Source organism: Magnolia sinica, chromosome 15 (genome assembly GCF_029962835.1).
Source record: "Magnolia sinica isolate HGM2019 chromosome 15, MsV1, whole genome shotgun sequence".
In the NCBI taxonomy this organism is placed as follows: domain Eukaryota; kingdom Viridiplantae; phylum Streptophyta; class Magnoliopsida; order Magnoliales; family Magnoliaceae; genus Magnolia; species Magnolia sinica.
In genome coordinates this window covers 75,714,235-75,737,806 of record NC_080587.1, presented here as the reverse complement: position 1 = coordinate 75,737,806, position 23,572 = coordinate 75,714,235, and the positions used below count along the sequence as shown (strand labels likewise).

Here is a 23,572-nt window from a genome sequence, read left to right as displayed (position 1 = left end):
TTCTCACGCTGAGAGATGCTGCTGGACCGCACTGGTTCGACTCAGTTTGGAAGAGCCGGGTCGACACAGTGCAGCACCAAGCTTGCACCTATCCTTCCTCTCTTCTTCCTGGTTTTCTTCTTTCTCACAACCTCACTGCCACTCTCTGTGCTTCTCTCCTTCACTCTTTCTCTCAGTGATGACTACGGGCTGCACTGACCCGATTCGATCCGATTCGAACGGCTCGACTCGGTGCAGTGCGGCACCAGGCTTACACCCACAATTCTCACACTCTCTTTCCCTCTCTCTCTTTCTCTGTTGTTCTCTCTTTGGTACGAAACCCAAGGCACCCCAACGGCTTTTATAGCCGAGAGGGAGAGCCCGCACGAACCTGCCAACGGCTGAGATGAAACGGCCCTTGAAACGACTATCTTTGAAAAGCTGTTGTGCATGGGGTCCATCTGACCCTGGGGGTGGGCTTCTGCTGCCATGGTCCATCAGAAAAGCGGTTTTTTTCATTTTTATTTTCAGTGGGGCCATGCTCTGATGATGGGTCCCACGTGTATACGGGGAAGATGATGAGTGTGGCAATGGTAAGTTTTCGTCTACGGTATATTCCCATGATCTGATCCATTTAAACGGATCAGATGGGACCCTTGATCACTTTAGGGTCCATTTTTGAGGTTTTTCATTGGCGTTCACCACACCGCACGGGATCTTCCGCCTCATGCTGTTATCTGAATAGCTATTCTCGGTTTAAAGACGGGTGCTGCCCTAGAGGGTACGATGGAGATGATCCCACGTGTCCTGGTAGAAGGTCTGGATTAAACCAGCTGGGGTTTCCAAAGAAGGAAAGTTCCCAGCGCCTTTTGCTTCTTCAGGTGGCTGCCTGTTCATTTCCGGTAATGGGTTGGAAGGCCCGGATTTTCACTCCCAGGGATGGCTGGGATTTAGAGAGGATGGTGGATGCAGATCGCTGACGTGGAGAGTCTTGTAATGGCTTTATTTCCGGGAGATGCAGCTGACCGTTTGTGATCGTCTTTGAAGGAGAACATTTACGTGTTCATGGTACCCTTTCTACCATATGAATTTGGTCTTCCGAACCTCCCCTACTTAATGGTCGGTTTGGATTCTTCATATTCTGGTCTATCATGGGACATAACGTGTCCAAATAGAGGGCTCTCGGTCCAGCCCGCCGTTTGGTGGAGACGGAGGAAAACTTCATTGTTTTCATCGGGTCAGCACTTGTTTGACTGACGGATGGTCTGGCGCACGTCGTGCACTTGCACTTATAGTGTACATGCATCTTATGTGGACCCTATTGAGTTGGGATTTTTCGATCCGAGCCGTCCAACCTTCTTGGTGTTCATAAATGAGATGTTTTGCCATAAACTGGATGATCAAATGCCCTGGAAGATCCACGAGTTGTGATTGAAGTGTCATTTGGGTTTTCTTGGAAATTCTGAGGGTCGGATTCCTCTAAGATTTACTTTCAACGGTTGAAAAAGGGATCCATGGTGATAGGTACGTTCAGGATTAATTATTTGGCATAGTTAGTGTGTGTTGTCGTGTGTGAGCATTTGGTTTTCTTTTTATCTTAGCTCAAGTCATGTTTGGTTTAGCATTAGGCTTATGGATATGCTACTGCAGTTTTTAATGGTAACACCTGCATATCAGGGTGTCACAGACAGTGACAACCAAAATCTTTTTGCATTTCCATGTTTCATGTCCAACTTGAAACTATGGGAATTATGTTTGGGTTAACCCCACTCAGGCCATCTCCTCTTTATTGAGTTGTTCAGTTGTTAGCAATTCAATTGAACATCAAACGCAGCCTTGCCATTAAAATTGTTGTACGTCGCTGCCTGAGAGTTCATATACTTAAATATTACTTTATGAACACAGTTGATTTGTACTACACAAAAATAGTCATTTAGGAATGGTTTAAACAGTTGCCAAATGGGGCATCGCAAAAAAATAGGAACGGTTCAAAACCGTTTTAGGTACCATTTCAGAAATTAAAAATGAAATATTAAGAATGGTTTTAAACTATTCCTGTGCCAATGGTCAAATTTTAGGAACGGTAATTTAAGAACTTAATGTTGCCAACGGTCAAATTTTAGAAACAATATTTTTCCTTATTTAGGAATGGCCAATAAAGTTGAACGACTACGGGCTTTTGCTAATAATGTTTTTTTATTTTTCTAATTGAAAGCTATATTTGTTTTTATTTTTAAAATCCAAATAATATTAGATACAATTAAAAATTAATATTAAACAAATATTGAACAACTTTTGTAATAAAAATTATATATATTTACAACAATAAATTTACAATGGTCCAAATACATGAAAAATAAATAATAAAAAATCCTCCATGCTCCACTCCTTGTGAAGCATGCATGATGCATGGCCCAAACCACAGAGCATGGCATCATGCATGAACAAGCAGTAGAGCTGGGATCTCAGGCTTGTTGAGAGAGGCGAGGCGTTTTGCAAGTTCGAAATTTCTTTATTTGAATTACTTTGAGAGAGTCCACTCCTTATATGTTCCAGATAACCTGATGGAAGTGAACAAAATAAAATCTCATTATTTCAGTACCAAATAAACCTAGGCAGCAAACTAAAATGCATAAATCACATTTTGCAGTATGAAATTTTAAATTGCAACAGTCAATTATACCTACAAAATCAAGTTATGAGCAATGTTTGAATTATTGATATCGCTACAAGTTTCGCTGGCCAGAGATACGAAAACAATATCGATATCGTCGATAATATTGCTGATAATCGAAAATGCGGTGAAACATGAGAAAAATAGTGGAATTTTCAGCAAAACTTAAGATGTTAAAATGTACATATTTGCATATTTATAAATTAAAAAAATTGAAAAAAGAATACATACATAACAAGTTTCCATTTGATGGGGCCTTAAAAGCATGTACTATTAAAAGAAAATCAGTCCAACCATCTCATCCAGCCCATTTAACCATCAAACCTTTCATCCAAATATCCATCGATATTACAAAATATCAACAACACATAATATTTCACCAAAAAATCATCAATAATTGGAAAGAAAATGAAAGATTGTGGTCTCAATATCATAGAATTTGCTCTATCAATAATATCCCGATATTATCAATATTATCAATGACAAATTGAACACTACATACAACCATGTGCCAATGGAAAAAATAATAATTTTGAAGTAAATTTTTTATAATAAACAAAAATTTGATAATATCAATACATTGCTGATATTGTTGAAATATCATCAATACACTTATGATACAAGCATTACCTAGAATTACATGGTTGAAAATATTGGCAATACATTGGTGATATTTATGCATTGGCAATACAGCACCTATAATTTACATAGTTAAAAATATTGGCGATTACATTGGTAATATTGATACGTTGGTGATACATTGCTAATACATGGAATTTTCGATACTACCAGCGTTATCGGTATCTCTACCAGTGTTATCGGTATCGCTAAGCCGGAGATAAAGATAATATCGGAGATAATTCGAACACTGGTTATGACTACTCTCCAAAATGTCTGGAAACCCAACAAATATCCAAAAGCCCACAACTTTAAGAAAATAAAAATAAACCAAAACCTGAAACCCTGTACAAAACATGCAAGAACCAAAAGAAAAAGATGGCCATTAGAAGACAAAATGAAAGTAAACACAAAACACAACAAAAATTTTCATAGAAAACCCCAAACTAACAAATTCAAGAATCTTAGAGAAAAATAACTTTTGATATGAAAAACCAATTAAAAAAATCCAAAGGCATAACCTCAACAAAGGTCGTGTGAAATCACCATTCAATGATTTCAATACTGCCCATTTACAAAAAAACAAAAAAAAAAAAAGCAAAATAGTACAACTGATTAAAAGCGGGCCAACAAGAAAGAAAGAAGATGAAAGTGCCTGTAATTGGCAACTTTCAAAGACAAGGCTACAATAATGATGATAAATAATGGATTATCAAATCCATAAACTAACAAAAATAACAACTCATGAAAAAATCAACTCAACTCAGTTAAGTTTTTTACTCGAAAAAAAAAATCAATGGAAATGAGTTTCTCAACATGTTCACTAAAAATCTAATTTAGGCTAATCAACTAGAACAAGCTCTAAATTAATTAGAAATTGAACAACTATGATCAATCGTGCATAATAACTCCAAGCAAAATTTGACGTTGCAGCTAGAAAAACCCCCATCAGCTGATTGAATGGTTTGAATGGAGAACCGAGTTCAAAGCTTATGCTCAACTAATCCAGATCATTGAGATTAGAAGCAAAAGGAGCATAATGACAGGGATAAAACCTGAGAGGGAAAAAATAACAATTAGCACAAAAGAACACTGAAGAGAGATCCATGAATCAGAAAGGCCTAAAATGCATTAAAAAATCATTAGCATATTAGCCTTCTTCCAGCAATTATAGATAGGCATTATGTTTGTAAAATTTTTATTATAGGATATGACATGTGTTGTGTTTTTTAGATAAAAATAAATTTCAAAAATAAAAGTTATTTTTAGAAAGTAAATAAATATATTAATTATTTAAACTTTCCATAAATAGTGCGTATAGCCAGTCTGTAAGAGAAGAGGTTTTTGCTTATGCAACCAGGGTTCAAATCTCCTCAAGGACGCGCGCACGTGGCGTGGGCTGTAGGGCTGCTTGGGCGCTTTATTAGGTGCACTTAGCACTTCGCATCGTCGTAAGGAGCAAAAAGATAGTCTTTTTGGCACATGGTTCAAACTTTTTTGGCCATGGTACAACTGGAATTGAACGAGGGTTTATCCTGATGATTTTATGACCTTTGTTGATTAAGAGTAATTGTGACATGATTGTACATGTGGCACCTATGTCATGTGTCGCTTATGTGGATTCAGTTTTTCCTGTTGGATAACTGCTCCTGTTTGAATGGGTACAGAAATAACTGTCATATGACATAGAGTCATGTCCTTTCATGGAAAGGCAATTGTTTGCTGTGAATGGGTATGAATTTCTTGAAGAGGCTCTTTAGCACCTCTTCAGGAAGAAATCCATAACCTTTCAGTTGATATAAATCCTGGATACTATAATCCAGAAGAATATGTTGGACGTAGGCCAGTGGGGCCCACTGGTGAGCAATCACTAGTGGGTGGGTTCCACATGTTTAGGCATCTTCCGGCCTCTCCTTTTCTGTTATATTTCAAATTCAAAATTGAATTTGATTTATGATAGGAGATAGGGATAAGACCGGATGATATGGTCTCATCCAAACTCCCCTTCTTTCCTATAAAAAGGCATGCGCTCTCTCTCGCATAATGACATATACAAAATACTAAGAGTATACGGAGAGAGAAACATTGTGCACGAGAGTCTGTCCATCTTAGCTTGTCTTTGGGACGATCTGATCCATAGATCGCAATCCGGGACCACTATATACCGTAAGATCAGAGGTGTGAATAGTTCCATCTGCTCCAGTAGTAGATAGGCGGGCCGTTAGAGCACCGTTCTTCTGCTTTGTAAAGGTTCCAAACATCGTGTAGACCGTCAGATCTTGAGGGCTCACCTTCCGCGCTTCCCAACAGTGGTATCAGAGCATATTTAACAGCGGATCTCCGATTAAATTCATCTAAAAAGGTAAGTAACCCTTTTTTTTGGATTGGAATCCATGTGTATGGTGGATTAGATTTGAATTTTGTATACACGTATGCCATGTTCAAGTGAACCCGACAATGATGGACCAAGGTAATCATGTAGACCTTTATGATTCCATACACCTTGTGTACACGTATGGAGTACTACATGTGGACCATTCTATAAACAAATAACATGGTATACATGAATTGCTTGTGACATATCTCCACTTAAATATGTGTAAACATAAGTACTTGAGTGATGTGCACGTGTACACATCAGACCCATGTGTACACGTGTTCACACATCAGTCCCATGATTACACGAATTGGATATTGTTGGATGATGTATACATGTGTTGGTGTTGGCAGCTGTACATGCACACGAATTGTACATGCACACATATATGGCTATACACGTGTTATATATGGCTGATGTACAAGTGGGCCCATGTGTCATATATAACTATCGTATAGGCTGATGTGCTTATCCATGTTGTATTGAACTACACCACTGCTGTTGCATTGAACTACACAACTATTGTTATGCTTATCCATGTTGTATTGAACTACACCACTGCTGTTGTGCTTATCCATTTGTATTGATATACACCACTGCTGTATACATGTGTTGGCAGTATCCATTTGTATTGTAGTGATGTACAATGACATAAGTTGTATCCAAACCGTCTATCATGACCAATGGATAAAATGGTATAAGTTGTATCAAAACGGTCATAAGATACACATGTTATTCTATATACGTGTTGTTTTTGTACAGACGGTACACATGTTGGCTGTACATGCAATAGCTAATCTGTACACACGGTACACATGTTGGCTGTACATGTAATAGTACATGCAATAGCTAATCTGTACACGATTATAAACGTGTTATCCATTGTGTTATACACATGTGTACACGTGTTGACATATGTGTGAAGCAGATTTGCAATAGCTAATCTGCAAGTACGTGTTATACACATGTGTACACGTGTTGGCTTAGCTACTGTACACGTACAACACATGTGTTAGCTAATGTGGGCATACATGTGTTAGCTAATGTGGGCATACGTGCATTAGCTGCTGTACATGTGTACACGTGTTGGCTACCATACATGTGTTAGCTACTGCACATGTGTTAGCTGCTGTACGTGCGTTAGTTGCTGTACGTGCATTAGCTAATGTATACAATATACATGTACAAGTTAACTATACAAGTTGTAATCTGCATTAGCTATTGTATACATGTATACACGTGTTGTAATCTGCATTAGCTGATGTACGTGTTGTACATGAGCACCCTTTGATTGGAAATCGTTAGTTAATTGGTATATTTATTTGAATATTCTTTAACTTGATTTTACATGCATCTAGGGTTGGGTCATCACATATCTTTGCATCAAATTTGGTATCAGAGCTCAGTTTTAGCATGGGTCGATTTATTGTCAATCCGTCTTTGTAGTTTTTTTTTTTTTTTAAAAAAAATCTATAGAAACCCTTTACCCAAAATTTAAAAATCGTTTAGGTTTCGGGCGCTCCGCCCCGAATGCCAGGTAGGGGCACGCTGCCCCTTGCACCCCTGGCGCATGACCGCTTTGCGTATGGGGCATATTTTGTTAAGTTTACTCAACCCTTTTTCCTAGGTTTTGTTGAGTCCCCATATAAATTTAGGTCATATAGGGTAGTTGAATTGCATTGGTATCATCGTTTTTACCCATTTTTGGTACATAGATTTGAGACTATTCACTTGTCATTCCTGGTATATACCCAGGCGCACTGGTCGTGAGTTCGGTCTCCATTACACCATAGATTCCGATCAATTTACCAAGGTTATGGAGGGCCTAAATATGAGAATGGATCAATAATTTTGAACCTTGAGGGATAATATCGCGCAATAGTTTGCGCATCAGGATAGTAAGTTCACGCATCTAGAGGAGAGAGTTGTGCGTCTAGAGGCTGGTATTCCAACCGCCAATGTAGGTGGAGCCCAGGCGACCCCTAACACTGGGGATGTCGATCAATCCCAAGTTGTGGGCCTTATTCCGCCTAGGGATGGTTTGGACACAGACCAGGCCCGCGGGTCTGGCAACAGACACGATGGGGTGTATCCATTACCACTCATATACAATCGTGATCTTGTTCTTCCTGCCCAATGAGAGGGTCATGATGGGGTGCATCATGGGATGCATCGTCAGCACCCCTAGAGATATCATGAGCACAAGGACCCTGTTTCTAAGGTCATGAAGGGCATCAAGGTTGACGCCCCCAGTTTTGATGGGAGATTGGACATCAAAGTTTTTTCTGACTGGTTGACAGACATAGACCACTTCTTTGAGTGGCACGGTCTGTCAGACCCACGACAAGTTGGGTTCGTCGAGATGAAATTGGTGGGCCAAGCAAAACTATATTGGGGGAATGTGGAGCATGAGTTACATCGCTATCGAGTGTTCAAATAAGGGTGGGCACATGCATTGTCTTTGTTTCCGAACACCCTAAGGAAGAAGTGGCAAATAAAGTTGATGGTGACCAGGGTGATAAGGAGATCATTATCCCCTCTCTTGACCCAGCTAGTGATGCTAATGATGATACTGTGGAGACTATCCCACTTGGAGTGGTGAGGTGCGCCTTGACCCAGATGAGGAAAAGTGAAGATTGGCACAGAACCACCATTTTCCACACTTACGCCAAGTGCAGAGAAAAGAGCTGCAAAGTGATCATAGACAGCGGGAGTTGTGAGAATGTAGTTTACCCAATTACTTTGAGCCGCCTGGGGTTAAAGCTAGTCCCTCACCCCAACCCATATAGAGTTTCTTGGGTGGATGCGACATCCCTTCCTATGACCCAGCGATGCCTTGTTCCAATTGATTTTGGACCATACAAGGACAAGTTGTGGTGTGATATGGTCATGATGGACGTTGGCCATATCATCTTGGGAAGGTCATGGCTCTATGACAAAGATGTCACAATATTCGGGCATACGAATAATTGTATATTTAAGCATGAAGGAAGGAAGCTTATCTTGAGCCCGCTCCCTCCCAAATCGTCAACAGGAGCGAAAGATGTTGCGTCCTTAAGCGGTCATAAGAGTCAAAGGGCACCTTAGTCGAAGTCTTTTCACATCATAGATGCTAGGGAGTTTGAGAGAAAGACTAAGGGCAGAGATTATAGTGTGCGGCCTACTGACTAGGGAGAGTACACTTGAGGTTGCTATGGGGATACCCCAGGAGGCTTGTCAAGTCCTAAAGGAGTTTCGGGATGTCTTCCTTGAGGACCTTCCGGACGAGCTTCCACTAATGCAAGGCATTCAACATGCGATAGATCTCGTCCCAGGGGCGACCCTACCAAAGCTCCCTCACTATAGAATGAACCCCATCGAGCATGCCGAGTTGAAGAGGCGGGTGGATGAATTGCTTAAAAAGGGATTCATTTGTAAGAGTCTGAGCCCGTGGTTCTTACGCCTAAGAAAGATGGCACGTAGCACATATGTATTGATGGTAGAGTCATAAACAAGATCACTGTTAAGTATTGGTTTTCTATCTCGAGGCTTTATGACATGCTTAACATTATACTACCAGAAAATGGGCAAATGCTACAGCTAAAAGCCGTATCTAGATATCTATCACTACGGTTATTATCCGTAGCGCGTCCGTAGCAACTTGTTCTATAGTGTGTCTAAGAGATATAGCTGCGGATTTAATTCGTAGCGATAGAGACTTAGCTACGGATTTAATTCGTAGCTATACTATCCGTACCTAAAGGCACATTAGCACGGATTATATTGTGCCAAAAGTAGAACGGGAGCTGTAGCAAAAGTAGAACGGGAACTGGTCTCGTATCTGAATTATATAACAAGCAATCACCAATGAACCTTCTCTAGCTTGCTAGATTCATTTTTCTCTTTCTTTTTTCATTGCTGTCTAATCATAAGGAAATGGCAAAAGAATTACTTAGCAGTACACCACATGATAGACATGACAGGGAAACCTGCTGCATCCAAAGCTGTCCAAATTGTTGGGACGCATGTCGATGGGATTGACAACATCCGCAGCTGCTCAAGCCTATTTGAAGCCAAGACATAATAACAGATGAGGAGAAAATCAGTGTAAGATCATGCTCAATCTGACCCTTATAGTTTTCATTTAACCTAGTGTTATTTATTGATTTCAATGCGATTAAACAGAATTACCAGCATATCCCAGATTCATATCAACCAGAAAGAAATACCAAAAGGAAATGCAAATTTGTAACCTGGCTCAAGATCATGGTAGAATTATCCACGCTGGTGCATAAGCAAGAGCTTGAAAGACTTGGAAGCACCAGTTCCTGACTTCAATCTCTGAAAAAGGTTTTCGCCTATCTTTCATGAGCTGATAAAGGTTGCACTCCTGAAACAAATACAAAGAAAATGCTCAAAATTAAACATCACATAATGAATTAAGGATAACAATATAGTGATCTCTTCAGAAAAACACACCATATACTAAAAAACGAAGTACAAGACATCATTTTCTCTGATAACCTCCTTCAGCTTCACAATGTTGGGATGGTTCATCTTCCGTAAGGACTGCCAAAACAGTGAAGGCCATCATCACCTGACAAACACGAACAAATAATCTCAACAACTAGGGCAGAAAAGACCATCAATATTTACCTTTACTTCTCTAAGATTCCTACACTCCTCCCAAGAGTAGTACTTTCTCTTTATTCTTTTAATAGCAACCTGCCTGACAAAACCAAAATTACGCAAAATAGATGTACATTCATTTAACTCAAGACAGTCGCTTAATGTGCATTTTGAGCTCAATCCCCCTTTACTAATAACTCTTGAATCACATCTCCATGGCTGTGATCTGATTTAAATGATATCAGCGCTGTCAGAATGCAATGCATCTTGCCTCTAATCCTGGAACCACCAAAACAGAAAGTATTTCCAGCCTGGAAAGATGCCTTCGCTCACTAGTCAATAAAACCCAATGATCAAGGTCTTGTCACACAAGGTCTTATATAACTTCTTTCGAGTTTAGGTTCTCTGACAATTCATCATGCTAACCTCGTATCATCAGGAACAATGAATGGAATCAGACAACTGCTAAGTCTGCATGGCAGAAATGCAAGGGTTACATCTACTACTAAATGAAAAAGGACCCTGTCAACTTGCAGACTTCAACCCTGGAAAATTTTAGAAAGCAAAACAAAGTTGGTATTACACAAGAAGTCAATCACAAATCTCATACTTGGAGAAAACAGAAATTCAAGAAGTTCGTGACGTAGAACGTGACCCTAATGTTTCCAGAATGTCAAGCACTCTTGACCTCACTCTTGACCTAATCATTTTTGAGTGTCAGAGCAGATTAACAACAACAACAAATTACTGCGTGCTGGAAAAAAAATGTCGATAAAGATCATACTTGGAGTGCTGTAGAGATCCAACACCAGTTTAAGAATAAAGTTGCATTAGGTCTTGCGTGATGATCATGTAAGAGCAATTGGCAGCTAAGTGCAGTTGACAAAGGAAATCAGAAGGAATTTTCCGAGAATGAGGAACCACCAGTCAAGGGCCTCCTGGAATGACAAGACTAGGTACTGGTAGCAATTTGACCAAATGTGCACTTGCTCCATATCTTGACTAACCTTTTTAAGCCCTCGAGAACACAACAGGGCACAATCTGCCAAAAATAACAAAACATGCTGTCACATGGATGATTCAAGATAAACCAGGTTTACAAAAACATAGATAAGGCCCCAGATCGTCCAGTTAGAAACATGGACAATGAAATTTCAGATCATATAACACAAGTGCATGCACATACAACAGTTTAAATCGATATGCCATTCAAACATCATTGAGGTTCCTGTGATAAGTTACATACAATCTGAAAACATGCCCCACATGCATTCCCGTCATTGAAGAGAGCTGAGTTCAACACAGCTTTATTCATCTCATAACCACTGTACAGATTCCCATAGTTACAAGTACCATCTCAAAAATGATTCACATCCAAATCTTAAAGAACAACACTAAAAATAGCAGTTGGGAGAATGACTCTCACCACTTTGGTGGTGTGTGTTACACCTGCCAATCCGCTTCTATAGTTGGTGCCAGTGAACAGCCATCCCATAAACCTTCAAATTCATGTGGTGGCTTCCATGGTTATTGGACCAGCCTGATTTACAAATGGGAGACTAGGGTTGGATCAGCAATGCAGCCCACATAGATTGGGTACTACCCCCACCAGGACCTAGCTAAATGGACGGTTCATGTGGTCCATCCATTTTGTCATATCATTTCAAAGTATAATATTAAAAAAATGAGGATTTTTTGGACCACCAACAAATTACTCCAAACAAATGAAAGCCACATGGTCATACCTTGTTTGGAGCTGAACAGTAGACTGACCATTGACATCTGATTGTTTGGAGCTCCGCCATTCAATTCACAAATGATCCCGGACCAGCAGTGCCCTTTCGTGCCACAACAACCTCAGCAATTTTGTGCCAGCATCCAAATGTTCCCTCTGTTCAGCAACAACCAACAAACGTGCATTTTTTTAATTGAGCGTTCAAGCATTTTAAAAAAGTTTCTCTCAGAAACTGAAAGAAAAGTACACAATTCACCTTGACGCCCATTCTCCCTCCTCCTTTACCCGGGCTTGGGACCGGCAATGCAAGGAGTTGCATTGGCAGAGTTAAAAAGGGGCTTAGGCTCCATTTGGCTTGTGACGACCAAATGGAGCCTAATATGTTCAAATATAGAGTACAAAATTCATTCAAAATTACAAAAACCAAACCAAACAACATATAGAGTAACTAGAAAAAACATGCAGACTATCAATATGTTGAACTATAGAGTGCATCTATGACTATCATTGGAGTTTGGTCTTCAAATAGCTTTAACTTTTCATGGGGCCCACCATGTGTGGAACAATTGACTTTATCATAACATGCAACCGGTACATCTGATCATTAATAATCAGCATTGATACATGACTCATTACCATAAACAACATATGGTTACGTTGCCATGATGATTAGATTATAACAAAAATGTTAATCCAAACCATGATAACCATGGGTTAGCTAGACTCCTATGCATGTATAGCACCATTTTTAAAGTGATGGTGGTGAGTCAGCTCCTACATGGCATGCAAGTCAATCATGTTCTCCATATATGGTCAGACCACCCCATATTATGGCTATTGTCGACCAGTTATAGATGGAAAATCACACTGATCCATCCTAGTCATCCAATTAGAGACTATTAAGTGGACAGTTAAAAATAAAATTGTTCAAATTTAAGGGCCCTAATTAGATCGTTAAGATTTTTAAATTTACTGAGATGCATGGGCATCACTTAATCCATAAATGCATGTATTACAGGGTTGTTTTCTCAAGAGAGATTATTGTTTTACTCTCACAGAAAGAGATGTTTCACCTAAGGAAAAATACTTGAGTTTCTCATATGAAAATTATGGGCCAATGTGTCTATGTACATGAATTGTTAGGCCTATGTGAAGATGGTGACATCTCAACATGGAAATGGAAAATCCTTTCTATAGTAAAAAATGAAAATGTTGAAAGGTTAACGGTCAATATTCATTTAAATGTTAATAATCAATAATAATATTTGTCTCACATTATCATAGAAATGCTCTTAGATTAGCTTTTAGAGAAGAAATCAAAAGGCTACATTTTCAAAATAAATAAATAATAATAATCATGATTCACAACTATTCTTTTATAAAGCAAATAGTGAAAAACACTATATTCCCAGATAGCCCCTAATACTCGCATATGTGTGTAGGACTTGTAGTAACCTATTTAAATTAAGGGGTTGTTTTGATCCTAGGACTTTCTAATCTAGGAGGTTACAAATCACAAAAATAGTCAGTCCTGAATTAGCAGATTATGGATTGCCTAATTTTTATTTGGTTGACACATTAGAAAAATAAATAAAATGGGATAAAGGTAGGAGTGTAACATCTGTGTAACTTTGTTGATAAAAAAATTACAACTTTCTGGCAGGCCCCACAAAAAAATTTAGGCCATACTTGATTGACACATTAAAATAAGGGTAGAAATATAAGAATTTGGAAATAAGTTATTTGGTTCATAAATTTATAAGAAAGATGAATGGCCAAGTCCAACAATAAGCCAAAAAAAAAAAAGTATCTATAGTAGGGGATCAGATGGCCACAGAACAACCATTAAAGATAAGGAAGCCTTGGTTAGGAATGCAAGTGGAGCTACCCCTCAGGTGGGTTTGCCCCTCAAGCTTCATATCTAGCCTGGTTTTGGGTGAGGCTTGGGTTGGTGTAACAGACCCAATGGTAGTTATGGAGGACTATTTTTTAATATATCCTACACATACAATGCAGTTCATATATATTTCATACCTTTTATAAATATCTAGCTCAACTCATAATTGAATTAGCCTATTTTGAGCCACTGCATATGACCAATCAGGCATATATACGTAATAAATATTCCATATATTGTATAAATGTGAGTGGGTGTTAAGCTCGGGCATGGGTCTGTTTGTTTTGGCCCATCATCGCCCAAACTAGGTTAGGCTTACTTGCCTTGGACAACCTTCATTATTTGGACTGGGCTCTGGCCTATCTGTTTCAGTCCATCAATGGTTGGACTGGGATCATGCCTATGTTTTACCATGCAGGTATCCAGGCTTGGAGAGACCTCAGCTTGGCCACTTGACTACTATAAATTCATAGACCATCAAGCCAAAGGAAGCATGATGAAATGGTATAGGAGCATTTTGCAGGTCTCAGTGCAGCAGAGCTGATCACAGATGCTCAAGCAGATTTTCTCTTATGATACAATTTCATGCTTGTTCAGAAAAAAAAGAAAAGAAAAAAGGAAGCATGGTGAAATGGTACAGGAGCATGGATTATATGCATTCCCAACCTATAAAAAAAAAAAGTTCTTCAAACTAAAAAATGATGGTGGCTCTTTAAATGCACAAATGGCATAGTTTTGTAGCCATTCAAACAGACTTTCTATCATGCCATTTCATCAAACAGATAACATGCCATTTCATCAAACAGATAGAATGCATGAAATCTAGCCATTTCATCAAACAGATAGCATGCCATTTCATCAAACAGTTAGCATGCATGAAATCTGAAAGACAGAAAAAGAGACACGAAGAGAGGAAGATATTAAACCTATGGAGAGGAGCCTCAGATTCCTTCGGTTCAGTGGGCAAAGTTATGTCTTCCAACCTTAGAAGGTGGCCTTGGGGTTAGAAGTTTGGTGGAGGTTATGCAGAGCTTCCAAGTCAATATGTGCTAGAAGCTTTTGCCGGGCAACTTGCTTTAGGCAAAATTCTTTTGCTCTATAAGTACCTTGCTAAATTCTGAGAAGGCAGGGTAGCTCTACTGGGTTAAAACTTTAGAAAGACATGGCTCGGAATCTCCCAGCTACAATAAAAAAACTCTAGATGGTTGGTGGGAAGAGGAGTGATAAATTTCTGGACTCAGAATTGGATCGGGGCTGGATTGCTAGCTGCGGCTCCTGGGGTTCACATTCCCAGGCACCTCAGAAATGCTTTAGTCTTAGACTTCATGTTATAGGATGGGTTATGGAACTTTGATATAATTAAGGAATCAGTTCTGGCATCTATTCATAATATTCGGAGCAAGAATGTTCAGATTTCGGATAGGGAAGATTGCATTATATGGTCATTGGAACCATCTTCATGTGGAAAATTATGAACAGGGCAGTGCCTGTCGATGCAGCTGTCTAGCGGCTAGGAATTCAGTTAGCATCTAGATGTTTCTGTCGTGGGAGGGAAGATTCAAGGAATGCAGAACAGATTCCAGTCTCCGAGAGCAACATTGATGGTCGTCAGGTCGGCTCCGGGCTTCAGGAGTCAGCGAGTCACTCTCAGGGGCAGAATTTTGCTCCTAACTCGGTGCCTTTTAATAGCTATCAGCAGGAAAATTTTCAAGTTGTGTCGGCAGCACCTGGCCTTGTACAGAAACTGCTCTCCCTTCTCAACAGTTGGAGAACTTTTTTACTAATTCTGGTAGAGGGGTGCCTTCTCATCAGGTATCTAGTGAGCAGCAAGGCACTACAAAAAAATGTTGCATTTGTTTCTGATGCTAGGGATGGTCATGTAGGGATGGAAGGGCTGAGTTCCTCTGACGATGGGAAGAAATCGGATGCAGGGGAGGATTCTTCAGTTAGGCAAGGTGTCAGAGCTGGATTTAATCGGATTGAATAGCGGTCCAAAGTACCTATGCAGGGCATTTGGCCCAGGGACATGTATCGGGAGACTCGCAGAAGAAGTTGGTGGTAGGGATGGTGCATGGAAGCAGGGTGTAGGGTTTTAGATGTCCATGGACATGATGCAGGCTGGGTTGGGGAATGTAGAGGAAGACACCACTGTCCTTTCTTGTCAGTTGGAGCGAATGCAGCTGAATGTAACATTGAAGTCTTGCCCCATTCCAGTAATGGAAATGTTATTATGGATCACAATTGACGAAATTTAAAAAAAATAAAAATAAAAAGGAGACAAAGCGCCAAATCATGGACAGTGGGGATATAATGCATGAGTCTAGAGAGATTGAAAAGAATGTTGCCTGTTCAAGCTAGGTGGAAGAAATGGACGTGTCTCTGGAGTTTTACGTGATCACCATGTGGCACTTACCTTGAAAGGAAATTTTTATAGGATAGTTATACGACCAGCCATGCTTTATGCGATTGTATGTTAGGCGATTGAAGAACAACATGTTTTAGGATAAGTGTAACTGAAATTAAGATGTTGAGATGTATGCATGGCGGGACAAGGAATGACAGAATAACAAATGACTGCATTTGAGAAAACTTAGGAGTAGCACTTGTAAGTAATAAGAGGCTGGTAATTAGACTAAGATGATTTAATCACGTGCGATGAAGACTAAGAACCATGCTAGCTAAGAATGACTTGGTGCAGGTTGAAGGCTCTAAAAGGATGAAATGAAGGCCCAGAAGGGTGTGGATTGAAGTAGTAAGAAACGACTTGATCATCTATTGTCTAGCTAAGGCCTTGCTCTTGATAGAGTGGCATGGTAGAACAAGATTCATGTAGCCAGCCACAATTAATTGGGATGAGGCTTAAACGATGACAATGATGATGATTACAATGACAACAATGATGATGAGGGCTGAAATCATCTATATAAGTAAAAAAAAAAAAAAAAAAAAAATTCTTTAAAAAAAAAAAAAGTGTAAACGGTATAAAATTAGGTTGAACATTCACATCTAATGGTCCAACCAAATCATCTCACGAAGGTATAATATTTATGTCCAAAAAATACAAGTTAAAAATTAAAAAGAATATCCAATAATGTAGCAACATTATCTTATAAGGAAAAGAAACTCATAAGATGTCTAATGGTGCATACTTTCTAACTAGCTTTCAGGCCTTCGGAGATACTGAGAGGTATGTGTATCAGTTTATCTTTTAAGTCAACAACTTGTAAAACAGCAACATCTATATCTTTCTCATATCCAACAACATTTGCCTTGTGGTGTTTTATGTGGGGAAAAGATATATTGTATATAACGAAACAGTAAGAGTTTGATTGTAAAATCAAAAGTATAACATTTTATAAACTCCTCAAGACCATAATGATATATGGCAGAAAAATATTACATTAACGTAACATAATATAAATATAATAAGGTATATGAAATGAATCAAACTTTAAAAATTAAGCACCAAAGCAATAAAACTTAATGTTCTTGAAAAAAAAATTATAATTTTTCCTGACAATGTGTCCTTTTTAAAAAAAATTTATAAAGGGTTTAATACAATGAAACAATTTTTTTTTTTTGTAAAGTTTATAAAACATTAGATATAAATTTAAAGGAAAAGAAAAAAAAACACCAACTCGATATCTAATGCGCCGTCAATGACACGATAATTCGTGATGATATGTCCATTTTTGCGTAATACGCATCCTGCCACAAACATTCATCGCCATGTGTTCTTCAATATCAAAGTATCTTGCCTTAGTAAAAAAACAAATAATCAAAAACCCACACAGTTACCAAAGGATCCCATAATGCTTTGGTAACTGTGTAGATTTTTGATTATTTGCTTTTTTTACTAATGCAACATACTTCGACATCAAAGAACACACGACAATCAAGGTTTGGAGTAAGATAGGTATTGCTCAAAGATGGACAGATCATCACGAATTATCATATCATTGACGGTGCATTCGATATCGAGTTAGTGTTTTTTTTCTTTTACTTTAAATTTATATCTAATGTTTTATAAATTTTACAAAAAAAAATTATTATTTCATTGTATTAGACTCTTCATAACATTTTTTTTAAAAAGACACATCGTTAGAAAAAATTATGATTTTTTTTTCAAGAACATCAAGTTCTATTACTTTAGTGCTTGATTTTTACAGTTTAATTCATTTCATATGCCTTATTATTTTCATATTGAGTTACGTTAATGTAATATTTTGTTGTCATACATCATTATAGTCTTGAGAAATCCCTAAAATGCTATGCTTTTGATTTTGCAATCAGACTCTTACTGTTTAGTTACATACAGTATATCTTTTCTTAACATAAAACACCACAAGGCAGAGGTTGTTGGATATGAGAAAAAGATAGATATTGTTGTTTTACAAGTTGTTAATCTAAAAGATGAACCGATACTCATACCTCTCGGTGTCTCCGAAGACCTGAAAGCTGGTCAAAAAGTATGCACCATTGGAAATCATGTGAATTTCTTTTCCTTCTGAGAGAATGTCGTTACATTGTTGGATATTCTTTTTGCTTTTTTACTTGTATTTTTTGGACATAAATATTACACCTCCATGAGAGGATTTGGTTGGTCTACTAGATGTGAATGTTCAACCTAGTTTTATACTGTTTACCCTTTTTTTTTTTAAAAACAATATAAATAAATAAAAATACTAAGCATTGTTTCATGGAAATGAAAGGAGAGGAATAAGGCATACAAAACCATCAATCTATGTGCATGAGAAAGGTTTCCAAGAGAGTTCCTACCTTTCCCATGTCACGAAAAATTACTACACACTGTAAAGAATCTTGTCCAAGATAAGGAGATGCTTCGAAGTGATATGTCTAACTCCAAATGTACGAACCATTGAATAACCTATGCCCCAACTTGTAAGTGTACCTGCACCAATATCAGGTTATGAAAAAAGATTTTGAGGCAAGGCATAAACAAATGTTTCCTGACAAGCAACTTCAATTGAACGCCCTATCATTAAAGACTTCCTAAAGCCTAGTGTAATGTTTCTTAATGTTTATTTATCATCCAACCTATGTATAAGATCATATTAATCTGGATGAAGGAAAACAAACAAGTATCATCTTAGCCCATTAAAGTTCAATCACCACTGTTTCCTATTGTATGATACACCTAAGAAATGGATCCTTCATTTTTTTGTATCGACTTGCCTTGAAACCTGGCAAAACGTATGGACGGTGTGGGTATATAATATATGCATCAAGGTGGGTCCCATGGTGAGGGTCACACCTTCTTGGGTAAGGCCGGGGCCACATCTAATCTCCAACTGTGGTGCATGATGTGTTAGGTGCTGTGGAGCCCACCCTAATGCAGACCCACAGTAAGGGCCACACCTTCTTGGGTGAGGTTGGGCCCCACCTAATTCCCAACTGTGGTGCATGATGTGTTGGGTGCTATGGGGCCCACCGTAATGCATGTGTTTTATATCTACATCGTCCATCTATTTTGCTAGCTCATTTTGAGATACTACCTAAAAAAATCCAAGCTCAAATAAACCACACCATAGAAAACAATAGGGACAACATCCCATGTCACTGTGGGTCCTAGGAAGAATTCAATAGTGGAAATCATTATTCTCACTCTTTCCTATGGTATGGTCTAGTAGAGCTTTTGATATGCTTCAAGTTTTGACTCAACACCTCAAATTAGCTGGAAAAACGAATGGACGGCGGGGATAAGCCGCATACATTCGCTGTGGGTCCCAGTACAAGAAAAAACATCTTAAACCGATAAGCCGCGTACGACTCCATCTAATGTGCCAATCCCTCTTAATATGCCGAGAGACGGACGCCATCTGAACACCACTCCATCTGTCACATCAGGGATTAGAGAATCCCATCCACCATAATACCGATTAAGCCAGCTACCCAAACTGGCCCTTAAGCAAAATGATTTGAATCCCACCTTGAATCCCTTTCTAGATGAATCCTACGATTTACGATTCAAATCTAGATTAGGATTCAAATCATAATTGTTCTCTTCTATTATTAGCTTTGCTTGACCAAAAGTTTACAAATCTTACGATTCACGATTTATAATATATTTGTAGATGGTGCTAGAGGCTTTACATTGGAAATAAGTAAGAGAACTGTTTTAAAAAAAAAGATCATCGGGTTTCAACCACGGCGACATTCATCCACAAGCGCCAAAGTTAGCATCTCTGTGCAAAACTGATCATCGGGTTTCAACCACAAAGCCTGATTGCAAAACCAACAAAGCTTTTAAATACTGCTCAATTGTGAAGTGCAAAACAAAATCGGGCAAAAAAATTCAAAGTTGCATTGACTTAATTAATTTATTTTCTGCCAAATGGAAAAAAAAAAGTAAATAATAACTTGCAGTTCAAGATGATGATGATGATGATGATAAAAGGAACAAATCCTATTAGCTGAAATGATAGAACGCATAAATTGGAGTTCCCCTATAACAGAGGAAGGAAATTTGATCATATTCTGTTTGATTCCATGGAGTATACAATTTAAACTAACGTGCAAATTTCAAGCAATGCAATAGCAACAAAAATGGCTAGTAGTATCTGACGTTATGGTAATATCTAATTGCAGAATTGAAATTATCCTGAAAAGGGAAACAACAATCATCAAGACATTGGAATTATTGGACTGAAATGGAATTCGTCTACACTTGAGAGATAATTGCTTTCTAGGCACGAAGGCAAGAGTAAGAAGCCCTTCAGAATTTGGATTCATCCAGAGAGAAAAGGGCATAACACATTGCATCCACCACAAAAGGCGTAAATACCCAAATGCACTAAAAAGAATATATAGATTGGCGTTGCTGATATCCGGCACTCAATATTGCAAAACCAGCTTAAGTACGAAAGCAGGGAACAACAAAACTAAAAAGTGAGGCTTGATCAGTTGGATGCCACTCGCATAAGCTCTTATTAGAAAGTTATGAAAGTCTCTTCTGCTAAATACGGTCGGGATTATCAAACCACACACACTCATTGACCTATTTGATGCTTAAACACTAAAGAGATATATGCCAACAATACTATTATAATTTGGAGACTGCAAAAGGTACCAAATGCATACGGACTGCATTAACCCAAGTGCATTCCTCAGAACCAGTTTTGTAGTTTTTCACTAAGTAAATGCTTCAAATATTGTTTCTACAATGCTATTAAAAGAAGGAAAAAAAACTTTTGCTTTATACAAAGGAAATAATTGGAAAGACCAAAAAGATTCCAAGGCTTAAAGAGTATTATTACCTGCAAATGATGAGTGTACGCCAGACCTGCATAGGTGCTCAAACTTCTGGTCGAAAGGGCAAGTGCCTTCTCATAATATGAGATCGCCTCATTGTACATCCTGACAGACAACAGATTTTTTTCCTTTTTAGTTTTTGGCATCAAGGCTAATGAAATATGAACTTCATTCAAATTCCACAATTAGTCATGCTGCGTGGTAACCAATAGTTCCTACAAGGAGCGTCCATTATATGAATAACACCAGAACAAAAATGAAAAAAGCCCCCAGTCAACTTCAACTCATTCTGTAATAATTCAATAGCTTTAACGCAAAGCAGTAGCCACCACTGAAGTTTTTAAGCTGAGAGTCCATAGAATGAAAATGGCAATTAATGCTATTAGCTTACTCATTCTGTAATAATTCAATTGCTTTAACACAAAGCAGTAGCCATGACTGAAGTTTTTAAGCTAAGAGTCCACAGAATGAAAATGGCGATTAACGCTATTAATACAGTTTACAAATCTGCAATTACAACAGTAAGGATATATCATGACATGTTCAGCAAGATGCGTGTTTTAAAAAGTGCATGCTTGTATGTATGTATGATGGATGGAGCAGATTCAGCGGGTGAGTTTGGGACTTCCAAAAGGTCAGAATCCTCCTTTCAAGAAGCCCCATGGTTTGATGAAGTTGTGGGAAGTCGGGTTGCTGATTGCCATAAGTAGATTTAAGAAGTAGATTAAAAAGGGAAATGAAAAGCCCATAAATTCAAGAAAGTTTGAAGTTTTTAGACGTAATTTCATAAAGGTCCTTCATCAAAAGGATACTTTGGGCGTTCCAGGGTCTAAGCAAGGGGATCCTTCATATCCTTTCTTCCTTGTGGTGGTAGTTGAGGCTCCAAGTAAAATGATGGAAATGGTTAGACTGGAAGGTTCTATAAGGGATTTCAAGGAAAGGTTCTGAATATCCCTTTTATGTGTTTTCTATCAAGAATTTAATGGTGCATCAAACAATTCATTGATAAGAATGCTGTTTGTCAGCTTAGCCACATGAACATCAACGAAATAGACCTTAATCTACTGGTTGGCAGGTCGTGCTGATCAAGAAATCTCTCAAGGTCAATGGATGGTACAGCTTGAAGACCTACAGCACAATTAATTGGTTATGGCCGAAACAATTCTAGCAAGAAAGAATGCAGAAAAGATTCCAAAAATGTTCTACTCAAAATAAACTCAAATTACGAAATGAGAACGTTTCCCAAACGCATACATTTTGTTACTTACCTCACGAATTGTGAGAAAATTCCCTAGTGACATTTTTCCATTGTTGACGGTAACAAAACCATTGTGCATCCAATAGCTCACATTGCTTGCTGAACATGCAGCACAACTCTGGGCAATCTCATTCTCACAAAGAAGACCCACTCATTACCATGAATGCATAGAAAATGGTATTTAAGTATCATTGTTATGCTCTACAGCTATAACCTTTAATAAACCAGACTAGGACAAGTATGCCTCAAAATCAGACACAAGTTTAGACACATCCTTATCACTCTCTCCATCAAAATGAATAAATGAAACAAAAGCTTAAATTACAACTGATACAGAGACACAAATGATCCATGAAGAATCTTACATGGAATGACTTCCATAAGAATGGCATCATTAACTCTTTCTTTTTTTTGAATTACTTGAATGAGTCAGATACCGATTCGTTTACAAGCATAATCGACAAACACATTGTCAAAACTAGAAGATTTGATGTTTAGAAGAACAATGCAGCTTCAGTTCCATAAAAATAAAAACAGACTTCCCACATCAATATGGTTACTAGTATCGTTGATTCCAAGTAAAAGCAACATCTGGTTACCTGGTTTTCAACTGCAAATCTTGTCGGAGACCTTCTATCTTCTCATCTGCGTGAACAGAAGATCCAGATACATATAACTGTTTGCTTTATAAACAAACACAGCACCAAAAAAAACAAAAGAACAAAAATCAACGCTCTCTCTCTCTCTCTCTCTCTCTCTCTCTCTCTCTCTCTCTCTCTCTCTCTCTCTCTCTCTCGTATCGACCAGCAACACCTGGACCCAGACGCAGCTCGGTCCGGTTCGCTGGGCAGCAACTCGGCCCCACTCGAACCTCCTCTCACTCCGTCTTTTCCTCTTCCCATCTCTGCTGCAGGTCCAGCCACGCCGTTGGACGACCAGGGACGGGTCATTGACTCAGTGGCTAGACTGAGTCGCGCCAGTGGGTCCAAGTTCAGCAGCAACTCAGTCGGGCTGAGTTGCCTGGTGTAGTGCGGCACCAGCTTGAGCTCACTCCCTCCCGTTCTCTCTTCTTTCTTCTTCCATTTGCTTTTCATCTACCTCCTCCAACACCAGGGACGTCTCCATATGGTGAGATTCTGAAGACGTGCGCCCGA

General features: G+C 38.6%; 1 protein-coding gene and 2 long non-coding RNA genes across 6 annotated transcripts; all 3 read right to left on the bottom strand.

The window, feature by feature from the left end:
• Nucleotides 1–9,904: 9,904 nt before the first annotated feature.
• On the bottom strand, nt 9,905–10,374 carry LOC131227205 (uncharacterized). The gene is made up of 3 exons (XR_009162107.1): nt 10,284–10,374; nt 10,107–10,196; nt 9,905–10,017 (listed from the first exon to the last, which is right to left on the bottom strand). It is a non-coding gene; the product is annotated as an uncharacterized LOC131227205 (long non-coding RNA).
• A 606-nt stretch (nt 10,375–10,980) lies between these two features.
• On the bottom strand, nt 10,981–12,568 carry LOC131227204 (uncharacterized). Of its 2 annotated transcripts, XR_009162106.1 has the most exons (4): nt 12,248–12,568; nt 12,002–12,147; nt 11,683–11,796; nt 10,981–11,298 (listed from the first exon to the last, which is right to left on the bottom strand). It is a non-coding gene; the product is annotated as an uncharacterized LOC131227204 (long non-coding RNA). The 2 variants fall into 2 exon arrangements; XR_009162105.1 differs by lacking the exon at nt 10,981–11,298 and having other exon boundaries at nt 11,434–11,796.
• A 5,814-nt stretch (nt 12,569–18,382) lies between these two features.
• LOC131227198 (anaphase-promoting complex subunit 6-like) lies at nt 18,383–23,129 on the bottom strand. 3 transcript variants are annotated; one of them, XR_009162099.1, is made up of 4 exons: nt 23,018–23,129; nt 21,166–21,265; nt 20,475–20,510; nt 18,383–18,800 (listed from the first exon to the last, which is right to left on the bottom strand). XR_009162099.1 is itself a non-coding variant. In XM_058222952.1 (3 exons), exons 1-3 carry the CDS (start codon nt 21,304–21,306, stop codon nt 20,051–20,053), a joined length of 258 nt encoding a protein of 85 aa, XP_058078935.1. In that variant the 5' UTR covers nt 21,307–21,694; the 3' UTR covers nt 20,037–20,050. The 3 variants fall into 3 exon arrangements, 1 of the variants encoding a protein (XP_058078935.1); XR_009162098.1 differs by lacking the exon at nt 23,018–23,129 and having other exon boundaries at nt 21,166–21,691; XM_058222952.1 differs by lacking the exons at nt 18,383–18,800; nt 23,018–23,129 and adding an exon at nt 20,037–20,131 and having other exon boundaries at nt 21,166–21,694.
• Between the last annotated feature and the right edge of the window lie 443 nt (nt 23,130–23,572).

Bases quoted from the DNA above. Each gene is read 5' to 3' on its own strand.
- LOC131227198 (XM_058222952.1), bottom strand. From the start codon at position 21,306: ATGCCAAAAACTAAAAAGGAAAAAAATCTGTTGTCTGTCAGGATGTAC. The intron at 20,511-21,165 runs GTAATAATACTC...TTCCCTTTTCAG, and splicing joins CGTACACTCATCATTTGCAG to GATAATTTCAATTCTGCAAT. The intron at 20,132-20,474 runs GTCAGATACTAC...TTTTGCAATCAG, and splicing joins CAATTAGATATTACCATAAC to GCTTTGTGGTTGAAACCCGA.